This window comes from Rhineura floridana, chromosome 12 (genome assembly GCF_030035675.1).
Source record: "Rhineura floridana isolate rRhiFlo1 chromosome 12, rRhiFlo1.hap2, whole genome shotgun sequence".
NCBI lineage: Eukaryota > Metazoa > Chordata > Lepidosauria > Squamata > Rhineuridae > Rhineura > Rhineura floridana.
In genome coordinates, this window is record NC_084491.1 from 43015959 (window position 1) to 43032429 (window position 16471).

The window sequence follows — 16471 nt, forward strand, 5'->3', positions numbered from 1 at the left end:
AGTATTGCTTCCCCTCTCTTCAGCACTGGTTAGGCCTCCACTTGAGGACTGTGTCCAGTTCTGGGCACCACACTTTAAGAGGGATACAGACAAACTGGAACGGGTTCCAGGGATGATCAGGAGTCTGGAAACAAAGCCCTAGGAGGAGAGACTGAAAGCCTTGAGAAGACTGAGGGAAGAAATGATCACACTCTTCAAGTACTTTAAGTGTGGTCACACATAGGAGGGCTAGGATCTCTTCTCAGTCATCCGAGAGTGCAGGACACGGAATAATGAGCTGAAGTGACAGGAAGCCAGATTTCGGCTGAACATCGGGGAAAACTTCCTAACTGTTAAGAGCAGAACCAATGATCTAGAGAGGTGGTGGGCTCTCCGGCCCTGGGAGCCTTCAAGAGGCAGCACAGCCACCTGTTGGGGATGCTTTAACTTGGGTTCCTGCATTGAGCAAGGAGTTGCACCAAATGGCTTCATAGGCCCCTCCCCACTCTGTTATTCTGTGAGGCCTTCTGCATTTAGAGGGTTGGGGAGACCTGAACCTATATCTATGTCTGTCTATATAGCCAATTCTGCTTGAGATCCAAAGAAGATAGGGTGATAATGTGCATTAAGACTTGCTCCGAGAGCTCTCTCCCCAAAACCAGAGATCCCGCAGCTGCCCTTTCATGAATGGTGGCAAGTGGTACACCTTCCCCATTTTATTTATTCTATTTGTATGCCACTTTTCCACACAAATGTGCCCAAAGTGGCTTACAACACAGAAGAATAAAATACATTTCAATATAACATTACAATGACATTACGTCATCTCTTTAGCAGACCGTGGTATGAGGGCTAGCTGCTGCAAGCCCCGAAGCTGCAGCAAATCCCTCTCTTTCCTGGGGTTCCTCCCCCCAGTCCAGTAATCTAAAGGCCCTTGCTAGGTTTTCAGCTCCAGATTCATTGCGCTCCGTGGCATATTCCCATCCATTGCAGAAAAGGCAAAAAACCTTTCCGTTTGTGCTTTAGGAGCTGGTGAGGGAGACGGAGGGAGCCAGGCGGCATCCGCCTTCCAATCCTGGGAGAAGAAGGTCAGCCGTTACTCTGTCTCAATGACATGCAGTATTACCTCAAGATTTAATTTAATCAGAGAGCCCTGGGCAAGGAGGAGAGATGCCAGCTGGGAGACTCCAGGGCCCACAGGGTTAATCTCTTGGGGCTTCTGTCTCAGAGAGTGAAGCACATGGTGTGCTCCTGTTACCCTCTCCCACATCAGCTGTGTGTGCCCTCTCAACTTCCAAGGAACCAGGCTCCACTCTGTGCTGTGTGGGATGCAGGAAATGGCAACTGTCAACTAGAATGATGCAGCACTGGGATTTCAGGAGGGATAAGCACATGACGGCACAGGCCTGAGAGGGGAAAGGCTTCTGGCTTTCTCCTCCTCCTCAGAAGCCCAAGGAATCTATTCTACCCCCTCAGCTGCCTGAGTTTCACTTTCTCCACCTGGAAAGGCCTGTATGACACCTACCACCACGTGCACAGATTAAGAGTCTAAATTTACATGTCCTTATGAAGGCGCTAGGAGGAGATGTGCGCACATGGAACAGGCCAGGAGGAGAAAGGAAAGGACCAGGCGAGAACACATTCAGCAGTAGTCCTCACAAGGAGCCGAGTGATGGATGCCTGAGCAGCAACGTGACACGCCATGGGCACCCAAGTGTTTTAAGCCTGGGGCACATCTGGAAAGAGAAGAAACTGCCATGAGAACAACAAAATTACCCACTTCATAGGAGAACTGGAGATGCTCAGAACCACCCCTCTCAAAAAAACCCCAAAGTGAGATAACAATACACATTCCCAAAAGAAAACAGGCAACAACCCCTCAAAATAGATTAAGCATCCTCCTCAAAATCACAGCAAAATGTCCCCCCCAAACTAAAGAAATACTAGGCAACCCTCCCCCCTCCCATCAAAGCAAAAAGAGTAGACAAAGAAATATCCCCACTTCCATACATTCCGCATTGCAGCTGCTATGACTAGAGTCAACTTCTTCACATCCAGGAAAGGACCTTGTGACCTGGAAAACAGAGTTACAGCCTTCTGAACTCCCTCCCCCACACCCAGAGGGACTACCCCAGATCTGATCAACATCAGCACTATAGTCCACGGATATTTCAAGTTTGATACAACAGTGCTTGATTTGTACTGTTTTTAATTACCTTTTATGTTTTATTGTTGTACTCCACTCTGATATTGCAGTATATAAACAGCGGTGTGCACACATATAATATATGCACACGAACTGTATTAATAAGAGCCGATGGAAACAATATGAACAAGCCAAGGTGCACCCCCCTGAAGTTGGAAGGACTGCGGAACATTCTAGAACAGCCGGCACAACCTAGCATCCCCCAGATGTTTTGGGCTACAATTTCCATCAGCCCCAGCAGGCACAGTTGTGACCGATGGGATTTATAGTCCAAAGCATCTGGAAAGCACCAGGTTGAAGACAGCTAGTTTACAAAGTCCTTGACCTATCTCCCTGTTCCATTACTTGACCTCCCCTAGAAAAAGGCATGCAAAAGGGTACTGCCACCTTACACCGGGCGAGGTCATTTCTGTGCTGTCCCCTCAGGTTGGCAGGGGCTCTCAGCCTTTCATCCCACCGGATCCTTTTAATGGAAGCTGTCAGGGATGCAAGCTATGACCAACTGTTTGCAAAGCACACCCCTCGTGCTGCTGAACTATGGTCCCTTCCCTGTTGGTCAGAGGCAGGGCCAGCCCCACCTTCTGTCTGGATTAGGGATGGTGGAGAAATTTGATTCGGTTTACATTTAAAGGCAAAACTACCTAATTTGCTTTTTTCGAAACAACCCCAAACAATACACAGCCATCCTTCAAAAGTCATGCTTCTACAAATTTTGCAATACGGTTCTCCAGCCAAGTATTGTGCATTGGATCAAAGCCTTTTTCTGTCAAGATTGTGTGTTGATCGTGGTGCGCCGATCTCCCCACATAAAACAAAATCACGCACAGACGTCTTCCATAACAAAAGTCCCATGGAAAGACTTTATTTTGGAAGACAATCTTACTCGGTCATGAGTGATCGCCAAGCTAACAAAGATGCATAGACTAGGAGACAGCATGCCTAAACATGCAAATGTCAGTGAAAACATACAAAGATGCATTGGACTGGGGAACATTCCTTTGCAAAAATGTGTGTACTGGGCAAAATTGCATACAAAAATGTGAGAAATGCCAATGAATTTTCCTGAGGACTTAAATTTAGTTTTCCACATCAGTTTATGATTTTTCCTGAATATTAGGAACGTGAGAAAAACAGACATTGACAGATTCGTCCATGGATAAAGCAGGCTGCCTGAGGTAGCAAATTTGAGGGAATTACTGAACAGGGTAGCAATCTCGATTTTTCAGCTTATAGACTTATCACTGTGGGGTGGGAGGAACAGAATTTGCAACCATCGTCCTCAAGCCTCCCAAGTCTTGGGCTGTTACTGTCTAGTATGCAACAGTAGAGTAACGGGAGGAGGCAGTCAACCCTACTGGCACCACATAAAAGGGGAATTTACAGTATAAGAAAAAATGTGGGGTACCACACTCTGGAAAAGGTCCTTTTTGGCCAACAAGATGCCAAGACAAGGAGATCTGCTCTGTAAAATCTGTGAATTCCCTGCAGGAATCATCATTCTCAGAATAACCAGGTGTTTGCCTACTAGGCTGAAAGTGATCCCATTCCTCCCAAAAAGGCTTTGAACAAGCACCAAGTGCCTAAGGCAAGCTCCATGGCTGGAGAAGGATTTGGAACCTCACCTAAATGCACCACAGCCCTACAGCAACCCACTGAAGGACAAAACACTAAAACCCCTTCTGCAAGGGCAGCATCTTGCCTTCTTCATCGGGTCCGAAAGGGACTTCCCAGCTCTCATTGGGAGTTCTACATCCAGAAGGGATGTACCTATTTGTTTTCATGTAAGGGCATCTCATATTGCTAGGAAGCCAAAACCACAGGCTCTAGTTTCACACCAAGTGAAACATATTCTCAAGCTAGCTAGGAGACTGTGATGGTACTAAGTGAATCGTAAATCCCTTTGTGGCCTAGAAAATATTCTAGATCCAGAGGACAGGGAGAGGATGGACTGCCTTCAAGTCAATTCCGACTTATGGCAACCCTATGAATAGGGTTTTCATGGTAAGCGGTATTCAGAGTGGGTTTCCTATTGCCTTCCATCAAAGAGTGCTTATCAATGGTTCCTTCTCAAACTGGCGGAAGTAACCCATCGGGAAGCCCGGAGGACACTTACTCGATCTAGGGCCTTTTCTGTAATGGCCCCCGAATTGTGGAATAGCCTCCCCGAAGAAATACGCCTGGCGCCGACGCTTCTATCTTTTCGGCGCCAGGTTAAGACCTGGCTATGCTCCCAGGCATTTTAAAGCGTTTAATGTTACAATTTTAAATCTCTTTGTTTCAGTGTATTTATTGTGATATTTTGTATTTCTGTACTTTTAATCTTTTGTACACTGCCCAGAGAGCTATTCGCTATGGGCGGTTTAAAAATGAAATAAAATAAATAAATAAATAAACGAGTGGGGTAACACAGGGCTTGGTCCTGGGCCCAGTGCTCTTCGACATTTTTATTAACGACTTGGATGAGAAGGTACAGAGCATGCTTATCAAATTTGCAGATGATACAAAAGTGGGGGGGGGGCATAGCTAATACCGTGGAAGACAGAAACAAAATTCAAAGAGATCTTGATAGGCTGGAGCATTGGGCTGAAAACAACAAAATGAAATTCAACAAGGATAAATGCAAAGTTCTACACTTAGGAAAAAGAAACCAAATGCAGAGTTATAAGATGGGGGATACTTGGCTCAGCCATACGACATGTGAGAAGGATCTTGGAATTGTCGTTGATCACAAACAATATGAGTCAACAGTGCGATGTGGCTGCAAAAAAGGCAAACGCTATATTAGGCTGCATTAACAGAAGTATAGTTTCCAAATTGCATGAAGTATTAGTTCCACTCTATTCAGCATTTGTTAGGCCTCATCTTGGATACTGCGTCCAGTTCTGGTCTCCGCACTTCAAGAAGGATGCAGACAAACTGGAACAGGTTTAGAGGAGGGCAACAAGGATGATCAGGGGAATAGAAACCAAGCCCTATGAGGAGAGACTGAAAGAACTGGGCATATTTAACCTGGAGAAGACTGAGGGGAGATATGATAGCACTCTTCAAGTACATGAAAGGTTGTCACACAGAGGACGGCCGGGATCTCTTCTCAATCATCCCAGAGTGCAGGACACGGAATAATGGGCTCAAGTTGCAGCAAGCCAGATTTCGACTGGACATCAGGAAAAACTTCCTGTTAGAGCCATACAACAATGGAACCAATTACCTAGAGAGGTAGTGCGCTCTCCAACACTGGAGACCTTCAAGAGGCAGCTGGACAGCCATCTGTCGGGAATGCTTTGATTTGGATTCCTGCATTGAGCAGGGGGTTGGACTTGATGACCTTATAGACCCCTTCCAACTCTGCTATTCTATGATTCTATGATCCTCTGAGGCTGAGGCAGTGACTGGCCCAAGGTCATCCAGTGAGCTTCATGGCTGTGTGGGGATTTGAACCCTGGTCTCCCAGGTCGTAATCCAACACCTTAACCACTACACCACACTGGCTCTCAGGGAGAGGATAAAAGCCAGGAGAACCTGCAGACTACATTTAAACCTGTCTGCAAACGGAGAGAGGGAGGGGAGTTTAAAAATAGCAATGGCTAACCTGTTAGTTATAAATAACTGCTTAGCCCTTGTCGTAAAAGCCTCCAGGATTATTAATACATATGGGAGGCTTTAATCACTTAGTTGCTTACTGCCAGAGTTCAGGGTAAACTGTACCAAGAGGCATCTGCTTCAACCATAATTTACATTTGGGGTTTGAATGACAAATATAGTCTACTCTTTTCTGAATCTCCATGCACATTCATTTACGCAAGGAGACCCTTAAGGGGGAAGAGTCCTGAAACTAAGGTGCTGAACAGGACCCACCACACTGATAATACATCACTGGTACTTATGTATTTTCACTGTAATGTAACCCATTCAGTATGTATCTGGGTGCAATTCAAGGCACTGGTTTTAAACTGCAGAAGCCTTTAACAGCCTAAGACCAGAGTGTTTATTCTTGTTTTCTCTGTACAAACCTATCAATTTCCTCTGAGGTTCTGCAGCAGATGCCCTTGTCTTCTAGCAGGGAAGGGCTTGTCAGTGATGGAGACCCATTTCTGGAATACGTTCTACACAGATATCTTAGTGCCTACCCTATCTTTTTGTGTTTTGAGTATTTTGCAGTAACTGTTTTAAGTGATACAGATTTTATCTGGTTTTAAAATTGGAACAGTATGCCCCCTTTGAAGATGTTTCTTGGCAAAAAGCCCTGTTCTTAAGTTAAGCTTCCCAACCCCCAGCGCTCTCCAGATGTTTTCGACTACAACTCCTATCAATCCTAACTGGCAGAGTTTATGGGAGATGCAGTACAAAATATCTGGAGGGTACCAGGTTTGGGAAGGCCATTTTAAAACCAAATCCTACGTTGCAGTTTATTTCTTCTTTAGATCTCAGCTCAGTAAAGCAAAACTTACCATGGCTGCTGGGTTGCTATCATTGTCTTGGAAATTGTTTCTAAGCTCATCAGACTATGAATGTATTTGCAAAGGATCTTTAAAGTTTAAAGAAGTAATATTGCAGATTGTACTCTTTTATGTCCCCTAAGGCCTCATAGCTGAGATGCTATTTGAGCTGGGGATTTTCTGGTTTACAGCAGCACAAACTGCTGGGTGCAATACGGCAGGGATTATGAAGCAGATTTCAGTGGAATTGCTACCTGATCACTCCAGTTGTGTACTTACTTATTTAAACAAATATCTCTGCATTAAACGTAACTGTTTCCGTCTCGTAACCAGGAAGTGGTAATGTCTGTGGGAAAAGGAAAAGGCTGTACCTGCAAGAAAAACAGAGTATTTCACCTGGGCATCCTCCAGGAGAGCAGCTGCAGACGGAACCCAGCAGCCCCAGAACAAGATAAATTCAGCAGTTTGCTTTTTAAACATTAGGTTTTACGGGAAGGCTACAACCTCAATAAGCGAGGACAGAATGTTACCCAAAAGAAAAGGATGTTCACTCCATACTTGTTAAGAAAAGGGAACTTCTAATTACTATTACCATCCACATGATGGACTGGCATCCAGGGAAAAATTATCTGCCTTGACCCTTAGTCCCTTACTCAATAATAAAGTAGACAGATAAGTAATAGTTATCCTGAAATAGATTATAAATCCCCCAAGGCTAGGCAAATCTGTACATGGAGGAACAGATGGGGAAACAGTACAGAGTAGATGAAGGCCTACTCCAAGGAAGCTTGGGGGCTGGCATGTGTTCATTTCAGGTAACCTTTCTCAACCTGAAGTGCTCCAGATGTTTTGGACTAGAACTCCCGTCACCTCCAGCTAGCACTCCATGCAGTCTAGGTAAAGTAGGGCCCCATTCATACGGCGGGTTACGTTCCGGATCCCCGCTGAAAAGCAGAACTCATTGAATAGAATGGTGCGAGACACCTGAAATCCGCCATAAAAGCAGAACAAACACCGTATGAGTGGGGCTTTAGTCTAATTGCATCAAATTGAGACCGCCTCATTAGCAAAGCGCCGTAAAGCGAAGTTCCATAAAGCAGGGCCCTACTGTATCTGGAAGGCACCACGTTGGGGAAAGTTTGTTTAGGAGTTGATAGTTACTGAGTTCTGGGTTACATCAGTATTTGTGATCTAAGGCTATTGGTTTATAGTAAGCCAAAAAACAAACAAACATACTGCAACCCAAGAAGCAAAAGACTATTTTCAGTCCCCTCCTCCTTAAAAAGTCCACATTAAAAAAAGCATCGGTTCACAATTATTGTGGTGTGCATGCATACAGCCCCACGCAAACAAAATGAGTTTCAGCAGATCATTGTCTCTGCCAACAGCCCCGTTCCACCCACCTTGAACAGACTGTTAAAAACAGCACTTAAATTTATTAACTGTTGCAAAGTTCTCAGTAAGCTACCTGAAGAAAGCATGAAAAAGACAAGTGGTATCAACATTACGCTGACTGCAAAAGTTCGCCAGCAAGTGGCTCTTCATAAACCACTCCTTCACCAAACTGGGTCTATCACCTCTGACTCAAGTGCTCTCCTGGAAACTTGAGTAGCAGTGAAAACTATAAACTGCTGCCTCTGGGATTTGGGTATTTATTCCGTATCTGGAGAACAGCCAGTATTTTGGAAACTTTCTGAGAATTGAAACGCCCTGGTGCCGAAAGTGGAATAAAGCAGATGAAGTGGGACTCAAGGGACCCTTTTAAAGAAACTTTTACTGAGCCCAAGGGCTAGCTGGCGGACTACTCTTTGTCAGAGCCTCAGATTTTGCCAGGTACAGTTTGGATCTTCCCACAGGATCCTTCTATTCTTAAGGACAGAGGGAGACCATGGCTTGTTTCATTCTTCTCCTCTTCACCCTCCTTATCTAGCTCAACGCATTTTCCATCCATGTATAACCATCTTCCTTCCACAATCATCTCCCTTCTGTCCTGGCCAGAACTTCTGGATTCTCAAGCATTCTGCACAGAGACCAACAGCCGTCTCCTGGGTCGCCTACAACACTGTACGAGAATTCTGGGATGAAACTGTGCCAGAGACCAACAGAAACTTGAAGAGGAAACTTGAAGAGATTAGCAAAGTATGAGTTTAAAAAAAAGCTAACTGGTGTAAAGATCAACTTGATCTGCCAGTAATATGGTAAATCTGTGGAGGTGGTACTGAACAAAGTGTTTCTGACTCTAGAAGGATGTGTGAAAACAAACATCTACATATTGGAATTTCATGCTACAGAAAGCCGGATGAATTGGAAAGCTAACAGACCCTTTGTGCCATGTTTTGATGGAACAACTTCTGCAAACAGATCCATCAGCCACATTTGTTCAACCAAGTCTCTTTCAGCATGTGATTACTTCAATTCAATTAACAATTCAAGTGCAAGGCGGAACTGTCAATAAGGATTTCCAGTTGATTGAATTAGGATTTGTATTCCCCCCCCCAGATTAAAAATAAAACCAACCAGCCATAAAAATCTTGGCCACACCTTGATATTTGCATCATTATCTTCAGTTCCTCCTCCTCCTACAGCATATTTATGACACCATAGCACTTCTATCAAAGCTTCTCCCAGAAGGACCAAGTTCATCTGGAACGCAGAGAACATACACAAGACAATTTTACACACATACACAAGGGGTCCAAATATGGCTTGGCACCCCAGCAGCCTAGTCCAGCTGAGTGGATTAATGTTCTCGCTCTTCGGATGGATCTCATCTTGTGTTACAACTTTTGTGCCTCTTTGGAAGAATCTCAACTTGGATTTAAATGAAGTCGAGGTCTGGAACATGGGGCTATGGCATGTCTGTGTCATTCAAGATGAAAGCATTATGGAGTGCAAAAGCCACGACTCTCTACTGGCCTTGCCCTTAGAGTTCAAGCTCTCTAGGATTATAATGGTTCTCTCAAATGGCCTGGGATTTCTTGCATTCTCCCTTTCCATTTTGGGGTTAACGTGTGTGAAGATAAGGGACCAAGACCTGGGACTGAAAAAACAGCTTGGAATCGCTGGTGGAATCGTATTCTGCATTTCTGGAATGGCAACCCTTGTGCCCGTCTCCTGGGTCGCCTACAACACTGTACGAGAATTCTGGGATGAAACTGTGCCAGAGATTGTCCCGAGGTGGGAATTTGGTGAAGCATTATTCCTGGGCTGGTTTGCTGGGTTTTTCCTTATACTAGGTGGCTTTCTTCTTATCGGCTCAGCTTGTTTCCTGGAGACCACAACGACATCCAAGCAGTTAGCAGTCCACCAGAAGCCAGAAGTGCAAAGGGCCCCCAGGAAGCCAAGTCATTGTCTGTATTCACCACCTAGAAATACAGACCTTGTAATCTGAGCTGCGTAATTCAGTCTCTCTACAGGTTTCAAAGAACCATTTTAGATACATAAACCATTCTGACAGGTTGGACTTGAATCCCTTTAAGGATCCTTTAAAAAGCATTTTTTTCCCTGTTACATTGGAAGAATATGCTGAGAAGGTAAACATTTTGTACTTACATATGTTCTACCGTGTTGCACTGCATTTTCAAAGGCAACAAGGGATAGTCATCTCAGTAACGGCAACCCGAGGAATTTAAACATGAATGTATAGAAATAAAGTATTTTTCTTCAAAATGCACTAGTGTAGTAAGTTTAATATTAAGGGAGGGGGAGTACCAGAATCCAAACACTTTCCTGTAGGAAACACAAAAGAACAGGAAGCATCCACAAGTATAGAAAAGAGTGGACCTCAAAGATGCCAAAACAAGAAAATGTTTTATTGTAGACACGTCTGACATGTTTCAGCACAATTCACTTTAAGGGCTTACCTGTAAGAAAGAATCCAACAACTGGTAAACCACATACAAAAGCCTTTAAAAGTTTTGAGACTTCCGGGAAGGGTGACTTCGCTTGTGCCTGCTTTTGAGACCGGCTCCCGCCTCAAAAGAAGCTTATTCAGATATAAATCAGTCAGAACATTTTTTTTTTTGACTGATGAAATTTCTCCTGGGCAGGGAGAAACGTAGAGATCAACCTCAAAAGCTTGTTTTTGTTGGGAGGACTGGATTTCATTAATTTATGAGAAAAGGTCCAGCCAGCAATGCCGGACGGACTTCCGAACAAGCTCTATCTGATTAATGCAATATTAAATTTCAAATTATGAAAATTTGAATAAAAATTATTGTAAAAAAAAACAAAACAAAAGCCTTTAAAAGTTTCCAAAAGTACTACGAGTATAAAAACTCAGATTCAGACGTAATTTAACACTAAGGAAACTATTTTAACCAGCCATATTTTATAACCCCTATAAACATACTCTTCTTTGCAAACTTGATAAAAAAAAAATCCCTTTCTTAGGTAGCTCTCTTGGGAGGTTTTGCCAGGCGAGCTCTTTTGTAACACAGGTTTCTTGATCAGGTTTGCAAATAAATGAGTGTATGTTTATATGTGTTGTAAGATATGACTGCTTTTAAATTCAAATAGGTTCCTTATTGTGAAACTCCGTCTGAATGTGAGTATTCATACTATCTGAGTTTATTTTAAATTTCCAAAAGGTTTTTTTATGTGTGGCGTAGCAACCATTATACTGTTATTATCTTACAGATACGCCCTTGATAAAGGCAATGATGCCAAAATGTGTTGGGCATATCTGCAATAAAACAGTTCCTTGTTCTGACACCTTTGAGACACATTTCTCTTTCTTGGTTAACCCAAATCTTTTCCTAATCCCCCCCCCCAAAAAAACACAATCAATTATAGGAAAGTGGTGGTATAAGGACAGGCTTCGAAAGTAAGAGGCCCACAGCAAAGTGAAAATACCAAGATCCTATCGTAGGCTCCTGATGACTCCTTGCCAACATCCAGATCTGAAGTTTCAAAAGTATCCTGGGAAAGGTAAACAAATTTCCCCCCAGGACCCTTAAGTCATCATAGGGGTTCAGCATATGTGTGTAGTGGTCCACCCCACACCAGCCAGTCAGTGTTTTGGACTGGCAAGGGTATCAGCATCCCAGGCTAAATCATGAGGCACACCTCAGCTGGAAGCGGTGGAGCAATTCACTTATTCATAGAACCAAAAGCAAGCTGGATGCACTCCAAGTCATGTGGCATAGATATCCATGCAGTGGTCTATGTAAAAAACAACACCCTCTTAGCCACTGGTTTGTATTGAAATGGAAATGGACTGCCTTCAAGTCGATTCTGACATATGGCAACCCTACAAATAGGGTTTTCATGGTAAGATGGTTTCCCATTGCCTTCCTCTGAGGCTGAGAGGCAGTGACTAGCCCAAGGTCACCCAGTGACCTTCATGGCTGTGTGGGGATTCGAACCCTCGTCTTCCAGGTTGTAGTCCAACACTCTAACCACTACACCACACTTAGTCACTTACAGTTGAGAAAAGGAGAAAGATGATGCTTTAAACCTTCGGAAGAATCAAAGCAAGCCACTCCAAATTTAAACAGGGTAAAATTATTGCACTTTTAATTAGAACAGAAAAAGGCTTATGAAATATGTATTTCCATTTACATCCTGATTTGTCAGTGCTCCAATAAAACAAAGGTTGTTTAGAAATATCTGCAGGAAAATAAACCGCTTAAGCTGTATGTTATTTAAAAGGTTTCATCCTGACTTTAGAGAACTTGTCACTGCAATACTACCCTGGTAATGAAAATTTGGCGACTGATATTGAAGGAAATATACTTTGGCAGGTCACAGAAAGCAGTTTCCTTATGGGTTTTCCTTTGCGCCTCTACACTTGTCTTGCAATGATTTCTGCAGTTTTGCAGCCATCATAAAACATTGACACCATCACCATTTCTCCCAGGGGCACCAGCAACAACTGTGCTTGAGGTGCTAACACACAGACACAATGTGCATGTATGTCTCTTCGTGTACCATACAGGCTGCCAGCTCATTCTCTTACTTCACCACTAGAAGAAAGCTGGGAACTCAATGTGTAGGCTCCAGTTTTAAGGGTTTCTTCCACAAAAAGGTGCATGTGAGTTATCACTTAAACCCCTACCTCTGACTCAGTCTGGCTTTTTCCGTGAACCAGCCCAGTTTCCATGCCACTGAGGTGCAGTTTAAACAGGACATCGACATGTGCCCCAGGGTGTTTTAAATGCACTCCCATGTGTTGGCCCTTTCATCTGTAGTTTTAGCACAGCAGCTATCAGCATTAGTAGCACTTTGCTGGCATGTTACACATCAATGGACCAGCATACACAGAGAGCGTGTTTAAAAGATAACAAGGTGTGCGTGAAATGCTCACAATGAGCATATTAAACCACTGGCCACACCACATGAAGTGAGCACAATAAGAAGTATATCTATGTACAATACACTCTGTTTAAAATGGCAATTTCTTATAAAAGTCTTCCTCCTGTGTTCTTGCAGAAAGCCAAGACAAATGCTGTGAGGCAAAATACAACTGTGAAAGCTCAGTACATGTTCCAAATTAGTCCCTACCCATATGTGGTGCACACCAGAAGATGTCGTGTTCCTTTTAGCTCTTTTCTAGGCACAGTACTGGCTAGGTCTGGGTGTGGATTGTTTCAATGTAGCATCTCACTCCTGACTGCTTCATTCCAAAGGTGGCTGTGGCCTCCAGAGCTCAATACAGTACAGGCATGAAATTTTTAATTTACGGTGACAGTTGAGGCCCCATGAATGGACTCCATAACAGCTGCAAATCGACTGCAGAGGTCATAGGGAGAGTTGGGGCGGATCTTGGGTGGCTCTTTCAGAACTACTCCTTCAGGAGAACAATCCAGTAGACGGGGTAGAAATTCACCTAGCTTCAGTTGCAGGTCCTCTGTAAGAGAAGAGGGGGGCAGTCAATTAAAAAAAACTCTTGATGGTAACGAATTTGTGCTTTGACCTCGGGTTGAAAGAACTCCCTTAAACTGCAAGAGGGGGAAGAAAAGCTCTTGCACACAGAAGCCCTGCATTAGGGCTTACTGGATGTAAATCTGGAAGTTACCTCAATCGACTCTCCTCCCACGCCCCTTCACAGCAGCATAATGGCATTTCCAGGTTAAAGCAGGACACTCACTGAGCACATCCCAAATCCACTACAGTTAAGGCAGTGCTACCATCATGGATGCCAACACACGAAACCTGCAAACGCCTGAAAGAGCACTTCACCCTCAGTGCACAGGATGTTTTATTTTTAACAAGTACCCAATCCACAGCCATGTGCATTTACAAGGTAGCACTGGCAGTCAAGACAAGCTGCTTGTATAGAAGGAATTGTTGCTCACCCAAGTCTGCATTATTATTATTATTACTATTACTACATTTGTATACCGCCCCATAGCCGAAGCTCTCTGGGCGGTTTACAACAATTAAAAACATTAAAAACAGATATACAAATATACAAATTTAAAAACACTTAAAAAAAAACAATTAAAAAAACATGCTAAAATGCCCGGGAGAAGAGGAAAGTCTTGACCTGGCGCCAAAAAGATAACAGTGTTGTCGCCAGGCACACCTCGTCAAAAAGATCATTCCATAATTTGGAGGGGACCACTGAGAAAGCCTTCTCCCTTGTTGCCATCCTCCAAGCTTCCCTTGGAGGAGGCACCCGGAGGAGGGCCTTTCATGCTGAGCGTAGTGTGAGGGTGGGTTCGTGTCAGGAGAGGCGTTGAAATCTAAAGGAGAAATCTAATTGTCCACAAGTTCATGAAAGCAAGGCCCAGGTCGCAAGAGAAAATTTAATTGCAATAGCCAGATCTTATGTCTATTTTGAAAAAGTGTTTTAGGACCAAGAGTTTTTACTTTACCCACTTCACCCTCTGCTGGCTGAAGTGAACAAAATTTATCAAAAAAGCAGAGAAAAAAGGTACAACAGCTTAACTTCCAGATCACAATCTGTTTCTTTTACCTCAATTTATTCAATATTTTTTTTAAAAATCCTCACATACAGGTGGGAGATTAAAGACTAATGTACGGCATAAAGATTTTAAAATAAATTTTCTGATCAGTGGGTACCGCTGATCATAGAAAAGACAGTATGCGCCAGGAACAGATGTGCGGTGTACAAATAATTGCTGGCAGCAGTAAAACATTTGCTGCCATTCCTCACTTCACCGAAGAATGCCATCTGACACAACATGAAATTGCTAGAACTGGAATGCCAACGAAAGCATGGCAGTTAAGAGGTAAGTAATATTTTTACTTGTGAACAACAGGGGCAACAAAGGAATCCAATTCCATGTTTCGAATATATAGATCTAGTAATTCAACAAGCCAAAGTATTCTCAGTAAACTTTAGAGCAGGGATAGGGAGCCTGTGGGCCTCCAGATGTTAGACTCAAACTCCCATCAGCTCCAGCCAGCATGGCCAAGGGTCAGAGATGATGGGGACTGTAGATCAGTGGCATCTGCAGAGTCACATATGAGGAACCCTTGCTCTAGGGCTGACCATAATGCACAATTAAGTTAGCCCACAACATCTGCAAAGACGTATCACTGGAAGCCGCGAGAAGAACCGAGACAAACAGGAAGTACACAAAGGCTAGCAATACTAGGAGAGAGGCAGAGGATGGTACTAGTCCAGAATGAGGACAAAGACGCAATTCTTACCATTCATGTCTTTTCCCAGGTAAGCACACCAACGGCTTCTCATGACTTCAATGGCATCCAGATCATCCTTGGAGATATCATTGTTTATGATGAGGTGCATACAGGGTATGATCAGCTCATTCAAGATGTTCACACCTTCGTCCACATTCAGCTCATTGCTGCTTTCAAACAGAGCTGCCGCAGCATCATTCAGTTTCTGTGGCAAAGCAACATTACTGACAAGTTTATGAGTATTCTACGACAGTGCCTGATGTCTATAATTTCCTGCAGCAAGCTTTAGAGTACAACTGAACATCTGGGGATTTTTTAAAACATTGTCATGGAAAAGAACAGACAAAACAGCTGCCAGTTATTTCCCTGTAAAGTGCATAAAGAACCGAGGAGGAGGGCCAGCTTCAGGGAAACGTTCAGTAACTCACTCAGGACCCAGGGGGGCGACTGCACACACAGCCTAGACCATGAACAAACTACAACCATACAGGGAGGACCAGGTGGAACTGTTTGCAGGGACTAGATGGTGACCGTAACATTTTCTTTAGGCATATTAAAGGTGTTAATGGAAACTCCAGTTCCAAAAATAACGCATCCAAACACAAGACTAAGATCAAAAAGCAACAATCTGGAAGCAGATCACTCTACCAACAAGTTATGGGGAGGGGTGGCGGGAAGGGAGGATGGATATTCCTTTCAAAACCAACCATGAGACATTTCCGTCTGTAGACAGCAATTAAAGATGCATCTGCGCCTCTTTTGGGTCCCTTCATCCGCAAGGCCATATTGCTCTGATAGGCATAGACCAGGTAGGTCAGAGCCTCATAGTACCTTACAAGAATAAGAAAAAGAGTGAGAGTTGTGATCTTCAGAATTACCACTGTTGGTGTAAGCAAACATTTATTACATCACACCAGCTATTCAGTTATTATACTTGCTTGGGACACATGCTTCTATACCCATCTGCTAACTACTTCCTCATATTCAGAGAATAAGCCCTTCTGGAATGTGAATAACTATGACAGGCTGTTGTTGGTCGAGTAAGAGCTGGCCCAGAAACTAGCACATTTACCAAAATCCACAGAAGCACAATAGTGCCTTGTTCAGGAGTTCCTGTTCTCCCTCACCACACGAGGGGCTAGGATGAGCATGCTGGTTCTGCCCTTTACCACCTTCCCTGTGTAGAGCGTGGACACTTTGTTCATTTTCAAAAGGTCTTGGTGGGAACTTCAAGTAT

General features: G+C 43.7%; 2 protein-coding genes across 5 annotated transcripts in view; one reads left to right on the plus strand and one right to left on the minus strand.

Moving 5' to 3' along the window:
* The first annotated feature begins 9322 nt into the window (after positions 1–9322).
* On the plus strand, positions 9323–10012 carry CLDN25 (claudin 25). Its single transcript, XM_061592487.1, has one exon. It carries the CDS (start codon positions 9323–9325, stop codon positions 10010–10012), a length of 690 nt encoding a protein of 229 aa, XP_061448471.1.
* A 2109-nt stretch (positions 10013–12121) lies between these two features.
* The window catches only part of USP28 (ubiquitin specific peptidase 28), a 40642-nt gene continuing 36292 nt past the window's right edge, over positions 12122–16471 (minus strand). For all 4 annotated transcript variants that reach the window (XM_061593284.1, XM_061593283.1, XM_061593282.1 and 1 more), the window contains 3 exons: positions 15942–16065; positions 15244–15439; positions 12122–13471 (listed from right to left, as the gene is read on the minus strand). In XM_061593284.1, coding sequence (XP_061449268.1) covers positions 13296–13471; positions 15244–15439; positions 15942–16065 — 496 coding nt within the window. In that variant the 3' untranslated portion in view covers positions 12122–13295. The remainder of the gene's footprint in view (positions 13472–15243; positions 15440–15941; positions 16066–16471) is intronic.

What these genes read in the sequence shown, in the direction of transcription:
- CLDN25 (XM_061592487.1), top strand. Translation starts at nt 9,323, where the DNA reads ATGGCTTGGCACCCCAGCAGCCTAGTCCAGCTGAGTGGATTAATGTTC.